This window comes from Hirundo rustica, chromosome 3 (assembly GCF_015227805.2).
Source record: "Hirundo rustica isolate bHirRus1 chromosome 3, bHirRus1.pri.v3, whole genome shotgun sequence".
Taxonomy (NCBI): domain Eukaryota; kingdom Metazoa; phylum Chordata; class Aves; order Passeriformes; family Hirundinidae; genus Hirundo; species Hirundo rustica.
The window spans coordinates 95698587-95724289 of NC_053452.1; the positions used below are offsets into that span (position 1 = coordinate 95698587).

At 36.0% G+C, this 25703-nt stretch overlaps 1 protein-coding gene across 7 annotated transcripts in view; it reads right to left on the minus strand.

The window, feature by feature from the left end:
- Positions 1 to 2320: 2320 nt before the first annotated feature.
- MYOM2 (myomesin 2) overlaps positions 2321 to 25703 on the minus strand; it is an 89760-nt gene continuing 66377 nt past the window's right edge. For all 7 annotated transcript variants that reach the window (XM_058419641.1, XM_058419640.1, XM_058419642.1 and 4 more), the window contains 12 exons: positions 24376 to 24520; positions 24210 to 24269; positions 22794 to 22861; positions 18923 to 19036; positions 17629 to 17716; positions 14550 to 14588; positions 13760 to 13865; positions 8738 to 8901; positions 8405 to 8441; positions 8283 to 8305; positions 7402 to 7457; positions 2321 to 5538 (listed from right to left, as the gene is read on the minus strand). In XM_058419641.1, the coding sequence (XP_058275624.1) occupies positions 5212 to 5538; positions 7402 to 7457; positions 8283 to 8305; positions 8405 to 8441; positions 8738 to 8901; positions 13760 to 13865; positions 14550 to 14588; positions 17629 to 17716; positions 18923 to 19036; positions 22794 to 22861; positions 24210 to 24269; positions 24376 to 24520 (1227 nt within the window). In that variant the 3' untranslated portion in view covers positions 2321 to 5211. The remainder of the gene's footprint in view (positions 5539 to 7401; positions 7458 to 8282; positions 8306 to 8404; positions 8442 to 8737; positions 8902 to 13759; positions 13866 to 14549; positions 14589 to 17628; positions 17717 to 18922; positions 19037 to 22793; positions 22862 to 24209; positions 24270 to 24375; positions 24521 to 25703) is intronic.

Below are 25703 nucleotides of genomic sequence, written 5' to 3' on the forward strand. Positions count from 1 at the left end.
CTATATGGAGTTCTTTTTCACATACTATCTTGCAATCAGGAGGGCTGGCTTTGGGTTGATTTACAATTGTTGGATTGGCTTTTAGTGCACTTCTTTATTCAAAATGGTCCAGTGGAGGTCACCAAGCCAGCAGACTAAAATTTTGATCATTTGTACTGTGATTTAAAATGGTAAAGAGCTGCACTGGCTCCGTCTTTTACAGAAGTTGTAGTTCTTTCCATCTGCCTCTCTTCTCCATGCTGTGCACCAATGTCGTTGGATGGATAACGGCTTCCCCCACAGGCTCTCAGCAGGGTGGAGGGCAAATTCACTCTTGGGGTGTGATGGTGCCTGGTGAAATCTGCATTGGGTAACCTTGCTGGATAATTTAGGATACCATGGGAAAGGCTTTAGCTGCACCTATTAACCATATTACTTCTAACTGCAGTAGGGTATCTAAGTCTCTTTTTCCTATCAGATGTCATCTGTACACTATGAATGTAACAGAGGACAAACAATAACATAATATGAAGTTGCATTAACCTAAAAAATGGCATGTTTATTACAAGTTAACAGTCCATTACTGCATCCACATGAAGTTCAAATGTTCACAAACAAAATTATGTGAAAACAAGTGCACTATTTTTAAAATACAACATACATACAAGTCTGATAAACCTTGAGCTACCTGAGGACAAATCTAGTACTGTGTTACATACACATTCCAATGAGGAATTAAATATTAATCTAGAAGGCTAGCAGTAGTTTCTTACAGATATTGACATCACTGAATCTGGCAGAGGCAGTGCTGAGAGTCAGAGCTGTGCTCTTTGCTCACACATCTCAAAAGTTAATTTTAAATAGAATTGTCCCTCTGTAAAAACTGAATAAAAATTGTAAGTCATGGGCCTTACAGTATTGGAAGCAGTGTTTTGGAAACCTGTGGAAGATGCTAAGTCTGAGAGGCTTGCATTCAGAGTTCAAAATCAAATCTTCCATCATAAATACGGCTGATACTTTGGGGTTTTCATATCCTAAGGAGAAATTTGATCTAAAATGGGTCTTGCAATATTTTACAAGGCATGCTTAACCTCTTAATGTGTGTCATGCAAAGATTAAGAGGCAGTGTTATTGCTTGCAAAATCACCTATTTCCAGGAAACAGTCATTTGCTGGACCTGTCCTTGTCACTGGCATAAGTATAATGCTTTTAATAATCTCCCATTACCTAAGTGATGTGTTTGCATCAAAATGATGGATCTGCTATAGCTGGCAGAACTTTTTGAGAGCTACTTATTTCTATCTTGTTCTTCTGCTGCCATCTAGAGGTTTTATTCTTAGATTTACAAAAAAGAAAATAAAGTGTTTTATTATATTTCAAAAATGCCTTTAAAAATTGTCTGCACCTTAACATCACTTAAGGTGCTATTATTACCAAACTTCTGTCTCCATACAAGAGCAGATTAATGAAGTGTGTACAAGTTTTTGAGCTGTGGGATGCAAGTGGGCCTTATGGGCTGAAGTAAGATTCATACTAGAGGCAAACACTGGCATAAAAAAAAAAAAATCTTTTCCTCATAAAAAGCACCTGTAAATTGGCCTTAGGAGGAATTTTCATAGAACTTGTTTTCCAGCAAATAAACAGCAACATATCAACGCAGCCTCAATGTAAGCAGGTGCTTGGAGAAAAGGCAGCTTTGCCAGCCTTGCAGCAGATCGCCAACATGACAGGCACAGCTACGACTTTGGCCCATCAGCACAACTGGCTGACATCTTATCTGCCTCCCGTGACAAGGCAGTGATGCTCCATTTCACGCTAGCATTGCCTAGAAAAGCACAACATGAAACTCAGACAACACAAAACTCACCAGTGTGACAGAAAATCATTCTAATAGAAATATTTCTTCTTAAAGTAACAGAAACCGCTAATTCACCGTAATGAGCTCCTGGCTTTGTAAAAATAATAGATTCACATGCAGTATAAATGAGTCCATCTCCCTTGAGCTCAATGTGAATAGGTTAATTTGGCATCAGACCTTCGAGCAAATCTTACTTTCCTGTTTTGCCCCTTCAAATGTTTATTAATTAAAATAATGCTAACACCAGGCCTTTGGAGGGTGTGTGCAAATGCTAATATGCCTCACCATGTATTCCATCTGAATAGGTTACCAAAGCATCACTTTTGTCCCTCTGATATCCATTTGATTGTATTGCCCCTCTACGCAACTAGATGCATATTGACTCTGAAAAGATAGTCCCTTTTAAACTGAGTTGAATTAATTCATTTCCTAGCACTGATAATAAGATTTTTAAATGTGTACAAAGGAACCAAATGTACACTGAACACTGAAATATGTGACAGAGTTTCTAGGAAGTCCTTAGCCTTTAAAATACAATGTTCCTGTGAATGATAATTTCTGTACTTCAACAGAGGATTAGCTGTCATAATAAATTATTTCTGTTTGCCTGGAAGGAAATAAGTGAAACTTCCTTAACTAAGAAGACCAGCCAAAGGTACAGCAGAGATGAGACTAACCTTGCCTCTTGTGCCCAAGGATACCTCTGAAAAGCTGCCATAACATGTAATAATTTGATAATGTCAGCTAAAATTAACCTGTGTACTGTAGAAAGAGATAAGAACAGTATTAAATTCCTGCTGATACTCACTCTGTGTGCTATGAAGACTGGCTCTGATGTTCTGTGAGCCTGCCATAATAAGATTTTGAAAACCTTAAATACCTTTAATAAGAAATGAGAATAGAAAAGAAGAAAATATGGTTTATTTTGCTGAGACTTGCTGAAGTTCTTGTGATGACAGATTCCTATAAAAACATGGGTTTTTATTTTGACAGATACTCAGATGGTAAATCCTTACTTTTCTTTGTGTCCTAAAATCTCCTGGCTAAACTACTTCATGTTAGTACCATATTCTTCAGTCTTTAAACCTCTTGCACATTTTCATTCAATGACCAGATGCAGAATGTTTTCACAACAAAAAAAGTATTTTTCATCACCATTCAGTATAATTCCTGGATGTTTATACTGTACTTAAATACAAACTCACTGTTCATTTGCACTGGGTACAAAAATATTTCAAAACTATTTTTATTTAAAATCAAAGCATCTTTTAATAAAGTGTGATCAAAAGTTACTTGCTTTCCAGAGCTGGTCTGTTGTTTTTTATCATGACTACTTACAGATATCGATGAGTTGCAAAGGAGATTTGCAGTTTTTGGAGAATTTCAAACTACAGTGAATCCATCCTCATCATTACTTATTCAAACCATCAGACTCCTACTACCATGCCCTCAATCCTTCCTTGACTATTGAAAATTAGGATAAAATAAAAGAAAGGGAGAGAACCTCTCAAATCTAGTATTTAACAAGCTAATGTGAGAGGCAGGATGCCTAGGTCTACTCTCTTTTTCAGTCTGTTTACCCAGCCAAGTTAAAAAAAAAAAAAAAAAAAATAATAGAAGCAGCACTTCTAAATACAAACCAAACTCAGCAATAGTTCAAATCTCCATGGATGGGAAGGAGGAGGGAAGGGGTTACTGCTCTTCTGTCTCCCAGATGTGTGCTCCAACCTACTGCATCTGACAGATTCTAAGCTGGTTTCTCATTTCATCTGCTTTTCATCTTTCTCCAAAACAAAACAAAATTGCCGTTCAAGTGAACTGGGTTCCAGACAAAACAATGAAAATTTTGTCATTCAAATGAAATTTTGAAAAAATTTAAAAAAAAAAAAAAAAAGGAAAGCATGAAATTAAATTTGTTCCAAAACTGTCCATTTTTCTGAGGTTTTTTTCAGTTTGTCTGCTGCAGGGAGGAGGAGAGAAGTACAATACAATTGTTTCTGTATTTCCCATACTTAAGCTCAGAAGTTGAAACTCAGAATGAAAGACACAGCATCAGGTTTCAGCAGCGACCCCAAATACAAATTTATAGTCTGTATACTTGTGCTAAACTCTTTCATCCAGTTTGTTACGTGAAGATTTTGTAGCGCCATTTCTTCATGTGCCCCTTAATCCAAGCTCCAATCTCCCACAATGCCCCCTTTTCATCTCATTTATCCTAGAAACTGGAAGAAGTCACAAGAGAGGATGGGTATCCTGAGTGTTGCTTGCCATTAGAACTCTTTGCAAGAAGCTGCTTAGCAAGGAGCAAAGCTTCTCCTAGGTACATTGGAGGTTTTCTACTGAAAAGGGAACCTGATCCAAAAAAGTCATCACTGCATACGCTCCTTTATGTATTGTATGAGAGATAAGTGAGCAACTGATGCCCATCGTATCTGATTTGCAGTAAGAATGTATTGAAATTTTTCCCTAGAAGAATCACTTCACCCAAGGAAGAGTCCCCTTGTTCTTTTCACTGGGAGAAGAATCAAGGACATAATTATCTTAAGTGGCTGAATTGTATACATATCTTCTGGTGCCAGTTTAAGCTTGACCTGTATTGTAAAAAAGTAAAATTAATGTTGCAAGTGCCACCCAGTGACTGTGATTAACCATAATTTGCATTCTTTATTGAAAGTCGATAGTCTGCATGCTACCAGCTGTGAAATTGTGCAATAAGCAATAATTAAACAATGAAGAAGAGTAAATAGAACTAGTTAAGCATGATTTGAAGCAGTGAGTAGCAAAGGTGACTTTTAAAGTTTTATTAGCACAAAGCAGGAAAAACAAAATACAACCATGTGACCTATGGTTCAGTGAATAAAGAGTGAACCTTTGTGCAAGTCTACTAAAGTCACACTATTTATGGAACAAGAGTATCACTACTAAAGCAAGACTATTCACTAAATTTACAGGACCAAGGACTTCAAAGCAAAAAGGATCATCTCTGAATATCTATGTTACTGCAGTTCATTACATTTAGTGATGGGACATTTGTTCTCAGAGGCTTGTTGGATTGCTTGGACTTAGGGTTATTTTGCAGAAGTGTGAAAATGAAAATTTACTGTAGGTTTGTAGGGTTTTGAAACTTGCCATTGCATATGGGAACCTCTGGCAGGAATTTGGCTTTTCATTGTTTGCAAGTCCTACTCTATTATATGCATTCAAAATGAGATTGCTGCAGATGTGTACAGCACCACAGCTAAGCAAACTTAAAAGTTCAGTTTCATTCTGAACATTAACAATGGATTTTATGTGGCAATAGTTCAAATACAGCTCATGTATTCTATTCTGTTTGTCAAACATAGGGTGAAGCTTCACTTGTTACAGGATCTTCTTCACTTGCCCTGAGGTTTGAGGACTTCTTCTGATGGTGGTATTGGCCTGGGTTTAGCAAGTTGGCCAGGCTTAATTTCAGGCATTTTTTCACCATGTCTATACACACTTACAGTGACATCCACTGTTTCCCCACCATACTTGTTCTTGACATGGATGCTATATTTGCCTGAATCTTCTGAAGTCACTCCCTTGATGGTTAAACTGGCGTATTTCCCTTGTTCCAGTGAAAATGCATAGTGCTCATCAATTTCAAAGGCCTTGTCATTCTTGAACCAAACCACTTCAGGGTCAGGATTTCCAAATACCGTACAGGTCAGATTCAGTGTCTGAGGGAGAAAAAAACAAGTAATTTTGAGATCAGTAAGATTTGTTTAACCAGAATATTCACTGAATTGTTTTTAGGCATTTCTAATTCTTAGCTAATTAAACTAAGACAAGGTATCATGTTCTTGGAGACTGAAAAGTAGAGTCCCTAATATTTCTTTTTTCCTTGATTCAGTCTTTCCACCATCTCACCAGTAACTGTGATACAGTAATAGCCTCAGGGTTACATGTCTGAAGATGGTAAGTTGGACTGTCATTGCAGTCCTGCCTGCAGGAGACTCCTGACAACGCATTAGTCTGACATGAGGTTCAGGCAATGATAGTTTTAAAAACATCCTTGAAGCTTCCCTGTAGACAGCAGGAAGGAGAACTGAGCAAATCTTTTCTGACCAAGGCCTCCTGAGGTTATTGCTTGAGATGATTTAAAAAAAAAAAATCACTTAAAAATAGAATATACAGCATGAATCACTGGACACTGATTCCAGGTGCAGCAGACTGGTAAAGTGGAAATATTTTATGAAGAATAAATAATACAAAAATATTGGTAAAAGTGGTCTTAAAATAGAATAGAATGGTTTGGGTTAGAAGGGACCTTAAAGATCGTCTGCTTGCCATCCGCCTGGCACAGGGAGGGACATCTCCCACAGGCAGGGACACCTTCCACTAGACGGGGTTGTAACAGTTCCATCTAAACTGGCCATGTGTTACATGCATGTGAAGTATATTCAGAAAATAGCTGACATTATGTAATGGACCATCCTGGAAGCTTAGGCATTTTTCAATGGCTGAACTGAGATTTAAGGAGCTCATAAAATTTTCATGAGCATTCTTTCAAATTTTTATAGGTGTACTGCTGAACCCCATTTTTACCACCATCTAAGTGTGTGTATGTAAATTTCATGTATTTAGGTACAGTGATCACAGAAAAAATGAAAGAAACATCTGAGAAGGTGCATTGATTAGTCTGCACTTTGTTTACCTTTCCTGAAAACTCACTTTGGCCCTAGATAACTAAGATAACAAAGAAAAAACCCAACTGCTAACAACCCCAAACTGACAATAATTTCTGCCAGAATTCTTCCTTCCACATTCCCTTCCAGGTTTCATTAAATCCTGATCCAGAGGGAGCTGAGAAAGTCCATCTGTGTTCACTCATGCACGTTTTTGAGGAATGTTTTTCTTGATTGACGATAACTGAATAGGTGTGATATAACTCAGAGTGAAAATAAAACAGGAAGAAAATTTCAGTGATCAAAAGCACCATATGTTCACAAATAGAAGTAGTCTTGCACAATTCATGCAAACAAAGTCAGAATGTGGAAGGAAGATTTACATACTGTGTGTACAAACTAGTGTCAAGCTAAGTCTGTAAGTATTCTTGAAGTGATATGGTGTAGGAGGCAAAGTTAACTAATAGCATATAGGTACTAGACTTACTACAAAATATTTAAAGGAATGATGATGCAAACACAAAAATAAAATTTTGGGAAAATAACCTTGTGTCTAATAGTGTGAGTTTTAGTTTTTCTGTCCTTTTTGTAACGTGCAACTTTTAATTACTACTGCTTTCAAAAGTGACATCATTTAAGAGAAATTAATAATTAAACCATAATAATTAATCAAGTCTTAATAAGTTCATATTAAAAACTTAGCAGATATATTTTAGATATAACTTTTAGATATATCTATTTTAGATAATTTGGGTCATTTTAGATAATTTGGGTCTGTTCCACTTAAGAAATTATAGATTTGAACTAAAAATATTATTTTCTTGCTTTCAGTTTCTATGAAACCACTTGCATTCCTGCACCTTTTGACATCAAAGTAAATATTTCACTGCTTATCTTGACAAAAGCTGTCCTTACCTTCCCATCCATTATAGTAACGACATCAGGCAAACCACCAATGACTTTACCACGATCTAGGAGTTAAGAGAAAAATTTGGTGACTGATTGAAGTTGAGACCTCAAAATTACTCATTTCTTAATGATTTTTGTGTCATGACTCACAGCTTTTTTGTTTTGCTTTTTTTTTAAAAATCTTTAAAAAAAATGACAATTTTTGTGATATTTTGGGAGAGTTTTAATGCATTGCACAGTCCCTATAGATTTTTTTGGCAGAGACTGTGCCACAGCATTCAAAACTGATACACATAACAACCTTGCAGGTACTGCTGAGCTTCACAGTTTGTGTTTTGGGCCCAGCGCAAAGTAAGGAGGAGCTTTCAGCATCTTGGTGGTATCCGAAATCTAAGGAAAATTTGTTCTGCCACAGTCTTTGTGGGCAGAACCATGTCATCACCAGGGAATTGACATAATTTCCAGTATTCCTACAGTCCCTAACTGTAATGAGCTTCCCCACAGTCTGGGTCTCAGCAAGCAGTGCAGAACAGGCAGCAGCAGGCAATTTTTTACTGAATAGACAGATCTCAATATTCAGTATTCTCAGCAGCTTCCAGAATCAACACCTCCTTGTATGACCCAATTCACACTTCACCAAATATCTGCAGACACAGTAAGATACAGTGGAGGCTTGCAAAATACGTAAAGTGTTTAGTGGGTTTCCATTGCAATTAAAGACAACTAAATCGACAAATTACTATAGTTATTGCAGTATTTTGAGCTAACAGAGGATTTCTGTAGCCACAGAATTCAGTAAGTTATGGCAGCATATCATGATGGATACTTTAAAAAGAACACTAGATCACATTGCAAAACACCTATGATAAAATGTAAAATAAACTTACTCTTCTCAGCAAAAGCAGCTGCCCTAAAGTTGTTGAAAAAGAAAGAAAAACATATAATGTTATTTTTTCTAAGCAAAGACACTGTTGTTATGGCATTAAAATACAAAAGATGCAGCACTTACTTGAGTCGCTGGAACTCTGCATATGCATCATCAAAAGCTGTAAAAAAACAATTGAGAGGGTTATTTTCCATGAACATAACTTGCACAATAAACATTTCACAGCTCTTTTAAAAGCCATACAGGGTCACACGGTATCACAATGACAAACCAGACCCCTGAAAACTAATGCAGCTGAAAACAGATACAAGACTAAAAAGATAGTAACAGTTTTAAAACTTAACTATGACTTGTTCTGGCCAAAGGCTATCTGTTTTTACTCTAATTCCTCTGTTTCCAGTAACATCTGCATAATCTATGAAAAGGCACAATACAAATCTGGTCTTATAAATATACCTTGACCAGACAGATCAATTGTGCGTTTGTAGGATTCCTTGGCGCCAAAGATTTCAAAGGTGTAATTCCCCTTATCCTTTTCAGTGGGTTCAGTTATCTGCAACCAGGCAACGTCGTCTGCACCTCCAATTTTCATCTTCTCACCAGAGGAAATCTTAGACTCCCTGGGGGAAAAAAAAAAAAAAAAAAAAAAAAAAAATTAATAGAGATGAGTTTGAACATTCTTTTCCTGTATGTTGTGCATAGGAAATCATCTATAAAAAGTCACAAATGATAACATACTATTCCTAAGCTATAGACAGATTGCAACTAATGGTTTCATTTTTCCAGAATACTCTTTGCTTCTGGGTGGGAGTACGAAACACTTCAAAAATATTAGCTTGTGTTTTCATTTCTAAGATTCATTTGTTCACCCTCTTCTCATTCTTCTCTCCTCACACAGAGCTATGCTTACCTCTTTATGCACATACACGACTCTGTGTGAAAGTGCTTAGAGTTCTGTGCACTTCACACACAGTAAAATAAAATACATAAGGGTTGCAAATGATAGGCCAATCACCTTTTCTGATGAAGGAAAGGTATCTTTTGTCTTTCAATAACTTCAAAAATCAATTTGTGTAAAATTACTCTTGCATCAAGTTAAAATACTTTAAAAAAAAAGAAAATATGCAAATAAGAAAATTTCTTGGCTGCAGATAAGTAATAAAAACTCCTTAAAAAACAATGGCATTAACTTTACTTATCATCACTTCCTAGTTAAGAATAAAAGAAATGCTCTGCAGATTGAGATCAGGTGGTCTTCTGGGCCACAGTCTGTCATGAAGAGAGGAAATAGAAGCTATCTAATGAGAGTAAATAAACCAGACCACTTTCAATGGCTCAAAGAGATCTTTCTTCTTTCACTCATTAACTAAAGAAATATTTATTTTCATTCTTCCTCCCCAAGCATCTTTAGCTGGAATTTTTTAATAAATGAAGTAATTTTTACCTTTTCCTTGATCATTCATTTTATTTGCCTAGACAGCTAATTTGACTCCATAGCTAGAATTATTTTAATGGTGAAAAGTATTTTTACCATTTTCCTTTCTTTAAGACAACTTCATTGAGTTCAGCATACCAAATTAGATTTCTGGATAGAAACTGTTATATATCAGAAAATATTACATATAATGTTTCCCACTGTCGCTGGGTGGATGATGAATACTAGGTCTAGGACTATGCATGACACTGGATAATTAAATGCTAGCTAGAAACTTACATGCTAAAAAAAAAAAAAAAAAAACCAAACAAAAACACCACATCATGGGTTGTGTAGCATTTCAATTTTTCCAGGAAAAATAATTTGTTATAACCCCATTTAAAGGAGATGGGAAGTTTGGGAGAGGTTGGTCAATTGGTTTGTTTGTTTTGGTCTTTTAGCTTTAACAGCTCTGACTATAGTCATTATATTCATATAAGAATTGAAATTTTGTTTATTCAGAATCAGTGTTCAGTGATCTTCAGGACAATCAAGGTGTAAAATACATTATAAAATCTAAAATATTTGGGGTTTCTCTATGTAAATATGAATAAATATAAATATTATAAATTATATAAAAATAGAAATAACTATAACTATATAACAAATATAAATATAAATATAAATATAAATATAAATATAAATATGCACACTGATATTTCAACATTAGCCATGTAGCATTCTTTTTTTTTATACATCTATGAAATGGATGGTAGTATAGACTGTCACTTTTAAAACTCAAGCAGATACAGTAAAAGGCAGAGGGATTTTTTTTTTTTTTCCTTGCCATCATACTATTATCACTATTATGAAAGAAGAACTTTATAATACAAAGTCTGAGATATAAATACAGTTGCACAGCCTTGCAGAAATGGTCTTGAGCTCCCTGAATGTCATAATTGATGCTCTGTTTGTGTCCCCATTGTAATATATGTCCTAAAGTTAATTCGTGTTAAAAGATATAAGATGTAATTCACCCCCTATAAATATAAGTTTTATTTCTAATCAAGTATACTAAGGGTTAACTGAGACGAAAGCGGCACGGAGAGGGGTACAAGGAATTTCTTTTGCCAGAAATTACACAGGAGGGACACAAGAAACTATGCTAAGAATTACAGGAAAAGGGACACAAAGATACCTCTGCCGGGAATCGTTAAAAGGAAAACAAAGACAACGGAAAAGGGAGATGGAGAACCCAGAGAACCAAATGATTACATCAGATCGATATTTCATCCGTCTCCTCCTGACATTAGCACCTCTACACAGCCCCTGGACACAACAATCAAGGACATTGTCTTCCCGGGTGAATCCATTCAAAACACCAGAACCCAAACATGAATATCTAATGAGGCTGCCTCGGAAGAGGGAACCTCGGAGTCCCGATTTTCTCTCAGCGATCCAGTGTATCAAAAGAGACGGCTCCAAGCCAGAAATGTGAACTTGGGGGGTAACATACTAGCTAAATGTGTTACCGCGTTCACCCAGCGCCGATCCCGGGCTCGACGCTATCCTTTTAATTGTGGCTTTCAGAGACTGTCATTTTGTCTCTCAATAAAATTCTAAAATTTTGATTTATAGAATTTGGTCTATCATATTTATTACACCGTCTTCATAGAAAGCTCTGCAAATCTAGGACAACATATTCATAAAACAGACTATTCCTGTCTCAGTCAGACCAGTTCACTGTGTGTCATCTCTGTAGGCCTTGTAGGCCATTGAGAAATGGGAAAGTTGAAACCTCTTATAGAGTTTTAAAATCCTTTCAAATATTACCTGCAGTTTCAAACAAGTGAAGGCTTGGCATAACAAAACATTTGAACACATATTTAACTGTAAATACAGAGATTATGTGATTGACTCCAGAGTCAAAAATTATTGTAACAAGAGAGTGGAAAATTATTAGCAACATTAAAGCTCATTTTCAGCCATATTGTCAGCTCTGAGAGTTATTCTCAAGGTATTCTGGGCTCCATTGAATATCTTTTCAAAGAGGAGTATCAAAATTAAAATCTTTTGGGTTACTTAAGTGTAGTGGTTTCACATTCACCAATTTGTTTCTTAAAATTACTGTAGTGGTTTGAGTGCCTACTAGAATTATTTATTCATTTTCTGCTGTGAGATAGGATTATGAGGCTCAAAACTTAAAAGGTATAAAGATAGGTTTATTAACAAAACTACAAGAGAGAAAAAAAAATAAGAAGAATCAGAATAAAACCTTCAAAACACTTCTCCTCTCCCCCAACAGTTTCTTTTCTTTCTCATAGACAACATATAAAGACAAAACTTGAAACTGTACGTCAGTTTACCACTTATAAAATAGTCTTTCATCAGTTCATTTAGAAAGAGAAGTGTCTTTTAGTCTACTATGGAACTTTCCACAAAAGAGAACAGTCTGCCTGTGGCTTTTAACTCTCACAAAAGCAGCCGCCTGAGAAATCTGCAGTTGCAAAGTTCCTCCCGTATTACACAGCTTCCCACTGCTGCAATATGGGTCATGGCTCATGGGGTATCATTTTAAAGATGAACAGTTCTAAAAGCAAAGGTTTTTCTTCATCTCTAGGAACAGAGATCTTTTCTCTTTATAGGGGCAGATCCTCATCTTCATCTCACCTTTCTCTCTGTTCAAGCTTCTCATAAGATCACAGCTACTTCAATACTTACTCAGTCCATCACAAATGCCTTTGCTACAATTTGAATATTCTCCTCATCTCCATAACGCATATTTTTTCCACTATTTAAAGGGATATTCTAGCATATTACAGTCTATCACTGTAGCTCATAAAAGAAACGAAGGCATTTTCTCATCTCTTCCATCCAAGGTGTCACTCTTCCTTAACTGACTTTGATATCTTCATATCATCTCTTTACATGTCTTTACTCTGGCTTTCTTAAGACTCAGAGAAAGGTCAGTGCTCTGCAAGTTTTATCTGTGCAAGGAAATAGTTAATATTCTCTCCGGGCAGTGGCTGAAGGTGGTAAAATTAGTCCGCGCTGCAGCTGCACCAGGATGTCGGCAGCCAGGCAGGTTGATGGAGTTTCCCCCCCTTCAAGAGTTTCGTGGAGGGCCCGGCCCAGCCCGGGCTCGGAGTCGCTCCCCGGGCCCGGCGGACACCTCCTTCAGCCCAGATCAGCTGCAGGGCAGGCTTTAGGGTCGGCGGGATGTTAGCAGCCGCGGCCTCCCCTCTCCCGGCCAGTAGCTGCCAGGGCCCGCGGCCAGACCAGGCCCGGCCGCAGCGGCACGGCGGAGCGGCGGGGCCTGGCCCGGCCCGGCCCGGCCCATCCCGCTGCACGGAGCGGGCCGGGCCGCTCGGTACCGGCTCCCCAGGCCGGAAGGAAAAGAACTTTTCCCGACGTTCTCTGATTTTTAACCTCTGTAGTCCAGGGGTGTTTCTAGCTAATTTGTTCTACGGGTTGTCAGTATTGAAAGCGAGTCACTAATTGTTTTGTTGTTTTTTTGTTTGTTTGTTTGGGGGTTTTTGTTTTTGTTTTTGTTTTTTTTTTCCCTACAACCTTCTTCAATCAATGCAAGATCAGCACATTAAGATTATATATATCAGTTTAGAAAAAAATAATTCCCTTTTTAATGTAGTCTTTTATTAAACTGTGAGAGCAGATCCTTGGTATTCACCTAGAACTGGAGGAGAGTCACCCACTTTAGAAAAAAAGGCAGCCCTGAATGGGAAATTTCGCCCAAATATTTTGCTGTATTTTAACCAGTTAGATAATACAATACAAGGCAAAAAGTCTTGTGTTGAATAGGAGAACACACATTAGGTTAATTTTTTTTTCTGTCTGTTACAGCCCTCCTGATGGGTGTTGGATGAGCCTTTTAATATTTCTTTTACCTTATGGACTTTCTATGTTAAAAGAGAATATGTTGTTCTGGAAAGAGAAATTCATTAATGTGGTCCAATTTATAAATTAAGGCCACAGAATAGTAAATATTAAGTTGTAAAGACAGCATTTTTTTCTCAAGTAAAATTAAAAAAAATATTCTCATCTACCTGTGACACCAGCTGACTTTCATTTCTTCATTGTAGTATTTCAAGAAACACTGGAGCCTTATTCCTTCCTCAGTGCAAAGAATCTTCAGTGGAGAGGCTGACTTACCTAGATTAAATAGAGTATTTGTGGATCAAATGGGAGAGATAGTGGAAGGAACAGGAAATAGAGGACTGAATTATTTGAACTGTTCGGACAAAAGAAAATTCAAGACCTGGGTCATGATTCTCAAGTATAACAGAGACAGTTGTCATACCTCTCAGGGAACATCTGCTGATTTATATCAGGTGAAAGTTTATATCAGGTATAAGTTTAAGACTTTATTGTCATATACAAGCATCTTGACTGGAGAGATCCATTGTGAAATAATAATCGAGTCATATAATTGCCATGAAAGAGTAGTGTAATGATTCTATTTGCGTAAAAATTATATTCTTTATTTGCAAACCCTATTCTTTAAGTGGAAAGAACAGCTTCTCACTGGGAACAGATTCAGAACCTCATTCTCTCTATATCAAGGTTCACTTACTAATGGAAAGTAGGAAGAAAATTATTGCTGCAACATTTTCACAGTATCTAAACCAAACAAGCCAGGTGGAATAATATTTTGTTCCCTTTTAATAGTGACAATTAGCAAGGTCAACTGCCTGTTCAGAACTTAATAACATCCGTAATAATATAAGCATCAAGACTCTAAGAGATTTCCCACTTAAAATAAAAGTTTTCTGTCTCAGCCTCATGTGACTTCAAAATAAAAAAAGTACATGAAAATTCAATACGATGTTTACTTACCACTCATTCCACTCAATGCCAGAATTATATCATCATAAACTGCAGAGAGAAAGAAAAAAAAGGGAGAAAATGTACCATCAAAATTCAATCAGAATATAGCTTTTTTATGTTCAGTTTAATTAAAGCAATATGGGAAATCTTCATGTCCTTAAGCAAAGAAAACCATTAAAATTGCAACAGGTGTACAGGACAAATTGGAAACTGTGTGTGTACAGCATATGAATTCTGTGCTGTGTCACTCAGTATCAGCCTTTTGTGGAGTCAGCTGTCTGCAGACAAATCTTTGTCTCTCTCCCTTAGGCCCGCAAAAAGAAAAAAAGTCATTAAAACTGAATAGTTCACATTCAAAGGAGAGTGCAGGTGAAAAAGAAATCATCTCATTCTTGGTGAAAATAGTTTCACCTTCTCCCTGTAGGGTGGCATTTGACAGAAGTGAAGTCCTTTAATAGCAAGTGAAATAAAGCAGGTATCATATCAAGCTTTTGAAATATCACAGAGCTGATGGGTTTGTAGCAGGAGAGAACCCTGGAGACAAGGGCACAAGAGTGGGGAACCCTTTCATAGCAGAAGAATCATATTCAGTGACACCATGTAAGATAAAAAGAGAAAGAGAAAGAACCAACATAGTCTAAAGAATGCATAGTCAAGTCTGAAGGATGCTTATTTAACACTGATGAATTTTTATGAAAATGGAATACAGAGAAATGCGGGAAGTTCGGAAAACATTATTTATATATTTGTTCTGTATTGATCTGTATAGGCACATTTTTGTCTCAGCTAAAATAAATCACAATACAGTTCCATAATTCTTTGTAATCTCCACTATGCATCTAGTGACACCTTGACATAAGGACATGAATTGCATATTATATATATATCTTACATTACAGATGTCTGAGAAGGTAGGGTTATGTTGACCATACTGTCTAAATGAGGGTAGGTTTTTTAATCTGAGAGAATTATGGGCAGAATTTATGCAAAAGAAAAATGCCTGGGAGACTATCAATTGATAATATAGCCTTCTGCAGTAAACCACATCTTAAGAACTCAGCCTGATACTCATCTTTTCCTCTTGTTACAGGTACTTCCTCCATCTGCTGAAAAGGAATGTTAAGATTTTTGGTAAACTGAGTTATTTTTTTTTAAATGTCTTTCTCCTTCTATTAGGAGCCTGCCAAAAAATACCCGTTATTTGGGACAAACGGCTACATGCATTTGGGATGAATCTAGATTCACTTGGGCGTATTTGGTGGGACCTAAGCAAGTATATCCTGGGAAGCTCTCTTCACCAAAATTAAGTAAAATTCACTCATGTTGGCAACAGATCAGTGGTTTTTTATGGACTCAGAATCACAGAATATTCTGAGCTCGAAGGGACCTACAAGAATCGTCCAGTCCAAGTCTTAAGTTAATGGCCCATACAGGGATCAAACCCACCACCTTGGCATTATTAACACTATGCTTTAAAAAACTGAGCTCATCAGGGTCAAAGTAAACTGACATTTTTTACATTAAAAAAAAAATTAAATGTAAATAGAATTTCTGTATCTCACTGTGATGTCTGATATCAGATGAATCCTTTTCTAAATGTCTATCATGCATCTATTTTAGATTATATTCTCTTATTTTCATTTAACTTAATTTAATTTGAGTGTGAGTGGATACTGAGCTTGTAGTAATCTGCCCCACAGAATATACAGTCTTCCCTGATCCTGCTAGACTTCTCTTTATATCCTTTATGTTTCTAGGCTAACTCCACCATTTAGGAGACCCGTTGTTTGGTTTAATAGTGCAGTTTTCATGGGTTTGCTGGGTAACATTTTCTAAGCCTCCTGGACCCCCAGAATTAGATACTGTGAATTCTCTAAATAAGAATTTCACTGCACATTTCAAGCACAACACAGTTTGCCTTACCTGAAGTATAGTCACTGGAAACTGGACCCCCAGCCATATGATGGAGACCTACTGTATTCCAGTGGTCCGGATACACATACACAAATCCACAGACTAAGGGGATGTGTGTATATATCAAAGGGCAGGAAGGGAGGAGGTGATTAATGAGAACGTATTACTAACTGTGGGACCTGAGCATGACATAAATGGTATGGAGTAAGAGACAGAAATTATACTGATTTTGTCTGGAATAGACTTAATTTTCTTCATAGCAGCTTTATGGTGCTGTGTTTTGGATTTGTGACTAAAACAGTGTTGGTATGTTTTAGCTATTCCTGAGCAGCCCTTGTACAATGTGGAAGTCTTTTATTTCTTCTCCAACTGCCGCACCAAGAAGAAGCTGGGGGTGCACAAGAAGTTGGGAGGTGACAGAGCCAAGACAGTTGACCCCAAATGACCCAAAGGACATTTCATGCCATATGATATCATACCCAGGGAAGAAGGAGGAAGTGAGAAACATTTGAAGTGGTGGTGTTTGTCTTCCCAAGTCACTGTTACACATGATGGAGCCCAGCTTTACTAGGGACGGCTGAACACCTACCTGCCCATGGGAAACAGTGAAAGAATTCTTTGTTTTGCTTTGCTTGTATACACACCTTTTGCTCTACCTATTAAAACATCTTTAGCTCAACCCAGGATTTTTTCACTTCTCCCCTTCCAATTCTCTCCCCCATCTCACTGAAAGAGAGTTAGCAAGTGGCTGTGTAGGGCTGAGATGCCCGCTGACACTAACCCACAAAACAGTTTTATGATTTAGAATCAAAAACACTCTAAGTCCCCACGAAGAGTCCCACATGAATATAGCACTTTGTTGCTTTAGGGTTTTTTATAGATATTAAAGCTTAACAAACCTGAGAGAGAGTGATCTCCGATAAAATGGAGTGTCTGTCTGGTTAAAAACATACTTCATCTCCTGCCTGTCAAAATGCTAGAGATTAATCACAACAATGCCCAGTGTCACCCCTCCTAAAGTGCTGATCTGCAGTTCAGGCCTCTAAAACATAAGAGAAATTAAATTCAAAGAACGCCAAAAATTATGCTGATTTGCCATTTGCAAGGATAGCTCTTTGATACCTCTGGAGAACATGTGGAGATCATTATTCCATTACAGTAGATTCAATGTTACCTTTTCCTGATAATTCAAGAGAAGATACATCATGACCTCTATCATCTGATAGTGTCGCCTTATAAACTCCTTCATCTTTGCGAGACAGCTGCAAGGAAAACACAAGGTGTTTACTAACAAACTTGATAGTACTAGATTTGCTCAACCCCTGCATAATTTTCTAAATAAAACAACATACATTTTACGCTCTTCTGGATAAATAATCTTACCAGAGTCAAGATAGAAACTATGAATGGCTTGTTCATGTTTTTTTACAGAGGTACATTTAGTTCTTAAGCCTTAAACTTATTCTGATTTTGATTCAACTTCATCTAGAAACCAAGGGGGTTTTATCTTGTTTCAGAAAGACAGGATTGATCTAGATCAGTAGAAGTTAAAAGCACTGTAGTAAGATGCAACAAGGCATAACTGCAACCTACACAAACTTTAGAAAGGTAATTTTTCTTCAACAAAAATGGTTATTTTTTTGAATTATGTAAATGATAACAGCAAATCTATATCCTTTAATATCAGCTCCTTTTTATTTCTTGCATTCAAGCAGCAACTATATTTAAATTATATCTATGCTAAGTAAATAATTAATTCATTACCCTTGGAGAGTTTACATTCTGAAATCTATCACAGTGACATTGCATTAAAGTAGGGATGTTGGGGTTTTGAGGGTCTATTTTTTTTTTTTTTTTTTTTTTTTTTTTTTTTAAGCCTTAAGGAAAATGTACAAACAGTTATATATAGATTGGAGATGACTTAATACTTAGACTTATACAAATCCACAAGCACATAAACCATAGCACAAATATCATAAAACTGAATGACAAGTAACAATACTGATCCAAGACGAGCAGAAACCACTCTCCCAAAAAAGTCTGCTCCAGAAAGATGAAGCTGATATGTTGGTATCCTCTTTGAAGGGAAATGAAGAAAGGAAATTAGAAGAATATGAAGCCAATAAATAATCAATTTAGATGGAATGCACATTACTGAAAACAGAAAATCTCGTTCTGGGAGGTTTTGCTACTTCACAAACTCAGCAACTATGCAAGTTAAGGTTTGAGATAGAAGATGGGTTATTCTGTTTGCATAAAGATAAATTTTAAGAAGCCATAAACTTCAAACTTATTCATTTTAGGCAATAAAACTGAAACACTGTCAAAAATTAGGTGCTTGAATAAGCACATGTTTTTTTCTTACGACTGTTAAAAAAAATCATGATAACTGCCTTACTGCTTTGTCTGGAAAATCTATAATGTGTCAAGCAGGAGCTGTCATTTGACATCAGCAGGTGATAAAGTACCTTGGGAATACTGAGGTGACATTCTCCCTTCTGCAGATCAGGCAGCTCCTCAACATCAAACCCAGAACCATCCTTGTACCACTTAAAATCAGTCTCCTTCTTTGTGTTTGCAACCTGTGAAACAGAAAAGGCACATAAGCCTGGCTGTGTCCTGAGGAAAGGTATTGCACTGTGGGAAGTCACACAGGTACTTTCAACACATTAAACCATTTTTTTATAACACGTCAAATAAAGCCAAGTAAAAAACCAATTTCAACCAAGTCCTCCTAAGCAAATCATAGTCCTACAGTGTTTCTTTGCAGCACAGTATACAGGTTACAACTTCAGAGCCCTGTAAAATCCTTAAACAAAATCCTGGCAATCTCTTCCCTTAAACAGTTTTGCACCCTTGTTCTGTGCTTATAGTTTGTCTAGAGATAGCTGTGGAAGAAGTATATTTCAAATTAGAGCTTCTGAACTCTCCTTTATCTTTTTGTGTTTGCCCTGTGACTCCAGAGAGTTGTAACACAGAACTTAGGCCTTATCTTAGTCTTTGGCCAATTTGGAGATTTATCCCAGCTACCTAAGCAATGTCTCTCATGGATAAGCTGCAGAAAGCAACTGAAATTACTATCCTGAAAGCATCCAAGACTTCAAAATTGTGAGCTGCACGAAAAATCCTTTTTTATTTTACCTTCTACATTGAGCCCTATGGGGCATACAAAGACCTGAGCAATTCTACAAATTTCAGTCTCTCCCAACAAAAAGGGGCTTAACAACATAGTGCATATGCAGAGCAGTTGTTCGGAGGCAAGAATTTTGATGTAGTAGCAGCAATTCATTGAAACAATGTTAAGTAGACTACAGCTGTACCTGAAGTGCTGTTCTGATATAAAAACTGTATATGAGATACACTTGAAATATTGCTGGATAAATTCCCTCAAACTGTGAATTCAAAGAGCCTAAAAGGGCAGCTCTTTTCAGACACCCTGGCTATATTTATTTATTTGTTTGTTTGTTTGTTTGTTTGTTTGTTTGTTTGTTTACCCTCACTTTCAAAAACAGTATGGTTTATTTGACATCCCTTTCCCCATACCCTTCTAAAAGTCATAAAAATGCAATGGTATTTTCATGTGTAGCCTGAATTCCCAGTCATTGTGGCTTTGGTAGAAGGACAGAGCCAGCAAGATATTTCTCAGTCCCCAGGCAGTTGCTTTAAAAAGGCTCCTTAAAGAAAAAGCAAAAGACAGAACAAATGGCTAGAGGGCAGCCAGGAACTTTATACAGATCTGCAATAGTTTCCAAGTGGCTTGCTTGGAGGAAAAAACATGCACCAATTTCTAACCTTTTACATTAGAGAAGTCATTCAGTAGATGAACAGCTCTATGAAAGCTCTCTGTAGAGGGCCTTCTATACTGATTCCTAGACATCTCTATCAAACATGCTCAAATTAATCAAATAATTTATTTTTGCTTAATAACCAGTGTGGTTGCTATGGATCCCTGACAGTATTTGAGATCACCACTTGGCCCAAAGCAATGACTTGCTGGAGAAAAGTGAACAGCATTTTACATTTACCAGTAACTACAAAGTGGCTGTTCCTGTAGTCCTATGACATGATTGGCAATTTTATTTGAACAAAGCCCAAAGGAACAAGCCTTTAATGCTTTTCAACAATTTTTCATCAAAGATTGTTAGCACTCAATCTGAACAATAAATAGACTGACTTTCAGACACATACAATTTGCAGTGCTGAAGTTATTTTATGTTGGCATTTGCTATGAAATGTTACATTTTTCACTGTTTAGCCACACACCAAAAATCTTGCTTTTAACAGACACAGTACAAATAAGGGCCAAAGTTATGGAAGAGCAAGTAGCTTCTGAAAGTTCTAAAATTTAGAATTACTAGAAGCAAAATGACAGTAGTTGCTGGTATATGAAGAAAAATAAGCACAAAACAAAAAGCAAAAAGCAAACACCATCAAATTATCTTTCAAACGGACAACCATGTTCCACTGACATTGAGGGGCTACAATATCAAAAACATGGCCATCAATCCCAGCTATTTCAGAATTAAATACTAAGTCAATCAAAACTCAATCAGTTCAGAAAATCAGGGATATGTAAGGTAATATTTGATATATTCTTTTGTAACACAATCCATATTTGTCCATAATTTCTGTTATGGGCCTGGATCATACAGTCAGTCCTTTGCCCTACACAAACTTCCAGTTGATGTGGTTTCCTAGCTTCCCTATGCCATGCTACGGCCTTTAAAAAAGTCAAGGATGCCCTCTCTTATAGATACTTCCTTCACATTATCCCAGGCTCTTAGAAGAGGGAAAAACTCCCTTGACAATGTTTGTTTGCAGAGGAGCACTAAACAGAGCCTGGAAGAGACCTGGGTCAAGTTATGATATGACCTGAGATGGCAGAGACTATTTCTTGATTGTTTTTATTACCACAGAAATAGCGTGGAGTGGCCACACTTCTAAATTGTTCGTCAGATATCTGGAGTTTGAGGGACAAACCCAGGCTTTGTTTTTCAAACTCTTCCTATGTACAAATATAAGTTAAGCAACCATAAACAACAGTACCATGTGAACCTAATGGCCAGTCACATACTAACAATAACAAACATTATAAGGTCAGTAGCATAGTTAAAATGATGAGTGTGCAAGCAGCCCACATCCTAGATTTCATTTACATAAAATGTTCTGACCTTGTGAGCAAAAAGCACACTGGTGAAAAGCAAATAATCAGATGCTCAGCCTCTCACAGCTTCAGTGCCATAAACAGGCTTGACAGTCAATGAAAGAAGGATAATTTCAGATTAATTTGTAGAGAATTAACACTAGCATAACTGGTTCAGCAACATTTAATTCCCCATGTGAATGAAAGGATAAGCAGGGTTCATGCCTGAGGCACATGCATGTGGAGATTATAAAGTACTCCAGCAAAGGTACGGTGTTAACTAATGAGTGTTGAGCCCTAGAATGGGAGCACATGGAATGGCAGCTTCAGCACCAGGTCAGTTCTGCTGGGAATAACTTGAGGTTAAGGGTCTCCTAGTTAATGAGCTGGGGAAAAAAAAATTCCCACAAATATGCATGTAAATTTCTCATAATGAAAGATTCAAATTCAAGTTAGTCTAACTCTAAGTCAAATTTTATTCAAAAGAAAAGGAAAAAATTAATATAAAAGAGTGCATATTAGAGAAAAAGAGACTGAAGAAGAGTTTGATGCCTGAATTTAATTTACTTAGTTATTCAGACTTCTAATTAGACACTCTAGAAGAGCAAAACAAATGAAAATTTATCTGTTCAGAAAGGCTTTTAAAGATGTTTATAGCAGAAGTTACACCAAAATCAATACACATTATCATTACTTAAGATACAAAAGTCATTAACCAAAAATAATTTTAAAATCATGCCTTATAACCTTAATTCTAGAACTCTTTGATTACAATTGTTTAAATAATAGACACTTTGTTAGAGAAATCAGAAAACAGTAAAGAAAGATTTTGAACTGGCTTTTTCAAGCTATATTTGAGAAATAAGAAAAAGGATACATCTTAAGGGATATATATTTCATGTAAATTATTCTTATGGCTCACAATTTTTATAAAGAATTTGACCACCTATATTTGACCAAAAATAGTACATTTATAAATGTCCTATATTTGTTTCTGTTTTCATTAAAACTGTTGAAGAATAATAAGACAGGAATTTTCATATTAAAATTATCCAAATAATAAAAAATAGTTTTCATATGAAATTTTTGTTTTTAAAGGTACCTAAATCCTTTTTCATATTTTTCTAACTCAATTCTTCTTATGCTCTACCTTCTTCTTATACTCTAAAAAAATCTTTTCAAGTATATTTTCTTACCTTACAAGAAAGTAAAACTTCACATTCCTCTGTAACCGTCCAATATAAAAACTCTGAGAAGTGAGGACCTAAGAAACAAAATAATCTTAAAGCAATGTTGCAGAATGAATAGTATCAGAAAGATCCAGTAAAAGAAATAAAAAGGATGACAATTTCAACATCCTTACACCAGAACAAGAAGGAACTCCTGAACTACCCATGAACTAGAAGAAAAATCCTGCACATTTTTATCATACTTACCCAGTGTCTACATTATAGCTTAGAAACCTGAATCTCATTTCTAAATCTGCACGAATCAGGTAGTATTCCAAAATATAAAATGGTGAGTGAGAGAAATTAGTTTATTTGCCTTTGTTCCAAATTGTCAACTAAACAGAGGAAAGAAATGAAGTAGCTACAAACAAGTATACAAAGAATATATTTAATGTAAAAACAACAAACTCATAACAAAAATTGTTTGTCCAAATAATGTAAAGTTTAAAAATGTATTAAATATTACAGGCAGAACAGAAAATATTCTTTTTTCCCATGAAGGTTCCAATCTTGCAAAGAAATACATCCTGATGAAAATTTGTTGACATACACAGTCATTTCAAAATTATTATGTTTACTTATCCAAAGTCCAAAACTTTAACTTAAATCATTGAGTATTAAAAGATTTTTTCAGTTTATGCTGTAAGGTGTGTAATTTCTTTCCCAAATCAATTTTAAACAGGCTTAAAAAAAAAATAAAAATAGAATTACATTGTTTCTGTACAGAATCTTACCCAAGCTATTTAGGAAAAAGTTTTTAATTATTATTGGTACTTTCATCCTGAAAGCTCTATGCTTACAAGTGAAAATTACAAACTAGAGCTCAAGTTCAATTTTTGAAGGATTTCACACGGATAGATTTCTGAATTAGGTATCCAATAGTGATTTTTGCATTCAGCTGCAAGCAATATCAATAGTGAGTATATAACAAACTCTATAACTGTATAGCAACTATGCAACAAATATACATTTATTTCCTGGAATTTTTCCTCAATAGAAACTATAGGGTCAAGCTTTTAATCTTCCTTATCTGGTACTACTTGTCTTGTCTGTCTACTCTTCTATCAATTATATTGAACGGACAACCTGTATGCTTAGAACTAAATGCAATTAAAAGTTTTGTTGGACCAGAGCCTACAGTAGGCACAATTCCCATGACTATTGAGCAAAGATAACCTTTTGTGGAAACTCCTTTTTTTCTTCTTAATGAAAGTTCTGTCACAAACTGCCAGTGTTGGAAAATACAATCCACCAAGGTTTCAAGTGTCTCCTCGGACTGAACAATACACTCATTCTCTAACAAGGAACGGAAGCTGTAAAGCATTCACCAGAGATGAATCATTTGCAAACTGGGCCTAAAGTCACCAATCTGCTTTGTCTTACCTTGTTTTCTGAGAAATTCCTTTCGCTGGAGCTCAGACTCAGCCAATACTCTCTTGAATGCTAAATTTTAGAAGGAGTGAATGAAAAATTATTTAGTCACAAAATTACACAAAGAATAATTGAAATTCACTTCTTCATCAAAGTTTCAATGTTTCAGTGAACATACCATCTCCAATGAGAACTAATGAGGACTGGTTTTTGGCCTTTCCATCCTGAATCTGTACCGTATAGGTACCTTCATTGTCAATTGTAAATTTTTCCATCACCATTTCTATAATGCCATTTGAACGGTCACAATTTATTTTATGCCTCTGAAATAAACAGATAAGTACTTTAGTATAGTGCAAATTACTTATGATTCCTATTGAATAAATGATGATTTATATTCCTTCCTCCACAGTCAATCTTTTTCATGTCCTTTTAATTGTAAAAAAAAGGGAAGAGAACTCTGCTTTTATTTACTGTTGCACAGTAAGATCCCAGTGGTGACAGAAACCTCTGTGTACAGCTGCATTTGGAATTCTCAAGTCATCATAATATAGCTGGTTTGTATTTGAAAACAATTTTTTTATGGCACTGTGCATATTTGAACAGCCTAACAGCCAGCCTTTAGCTGCATTTAGCTTCCAGTTCAACAAAGGGGTTTGCTAGGCATAAGCACTATTCCTAGCAGAGTCCAGACACAACTGGAAATATTATGCTTCTAGACACAAATGTGGATCTTCAAATAAATCTATCACACCAAATCAAAAAAAGTCATCCCTACTAAGTATCTGAGACATATATAGTAGTAAATAGTGGATCTTATTTTCTCATAAAAAATAGTTTATCTAGGAAGAGTATAATGATTTTCTCATTTAATGCTAGGTGTTGACTTAAAGCAAACAACCATGAGAAAAGTAACTTGTGCAAAAATCACAGAGTTTCTGGGAACCATAAGGGATTGATCAAGTCCAGCAAAAGTGGTATAATTCTCTCAGGACATATAGTTACACAATTAAGTGTTTACAGAATACACAAAACATCAAATATTGACTTGAATTCAAAGTTAAATATGCTTTTCACTGTTTATGTCCTTTATGTGTTTGCTTTTCATTAAATCTTCTAGAAGGATAAATTATTGACAAGCATCAAACAGAAAATTACAAGCTGATACTGGACAGTATTTTCAAAATATGTGTATTGAATTTTCAGGTACTGTTTTAGATGCCACCATGTTTTACTAATATCCTCTTTATTCAGTGAGTTACAACTATGAGGACAATGTCCCCCACTAATAGTGATATTTTTTGAATCTCATCTAACAAATTCCTAAAGCTAAGTAAAAATAACCCATAAAAGTTTCTTAGTGAATACTTTTAGGTAAACAATGTGGCCAAGGATATTCCAATCACAATTGCACAGAACAGTAAATGTCACCATCTAGAAGGAGTTGCAGGAAGTGAATTACTATAGACCCTGTTACTTTTAAATTTGTTATACATACTGTTAAAA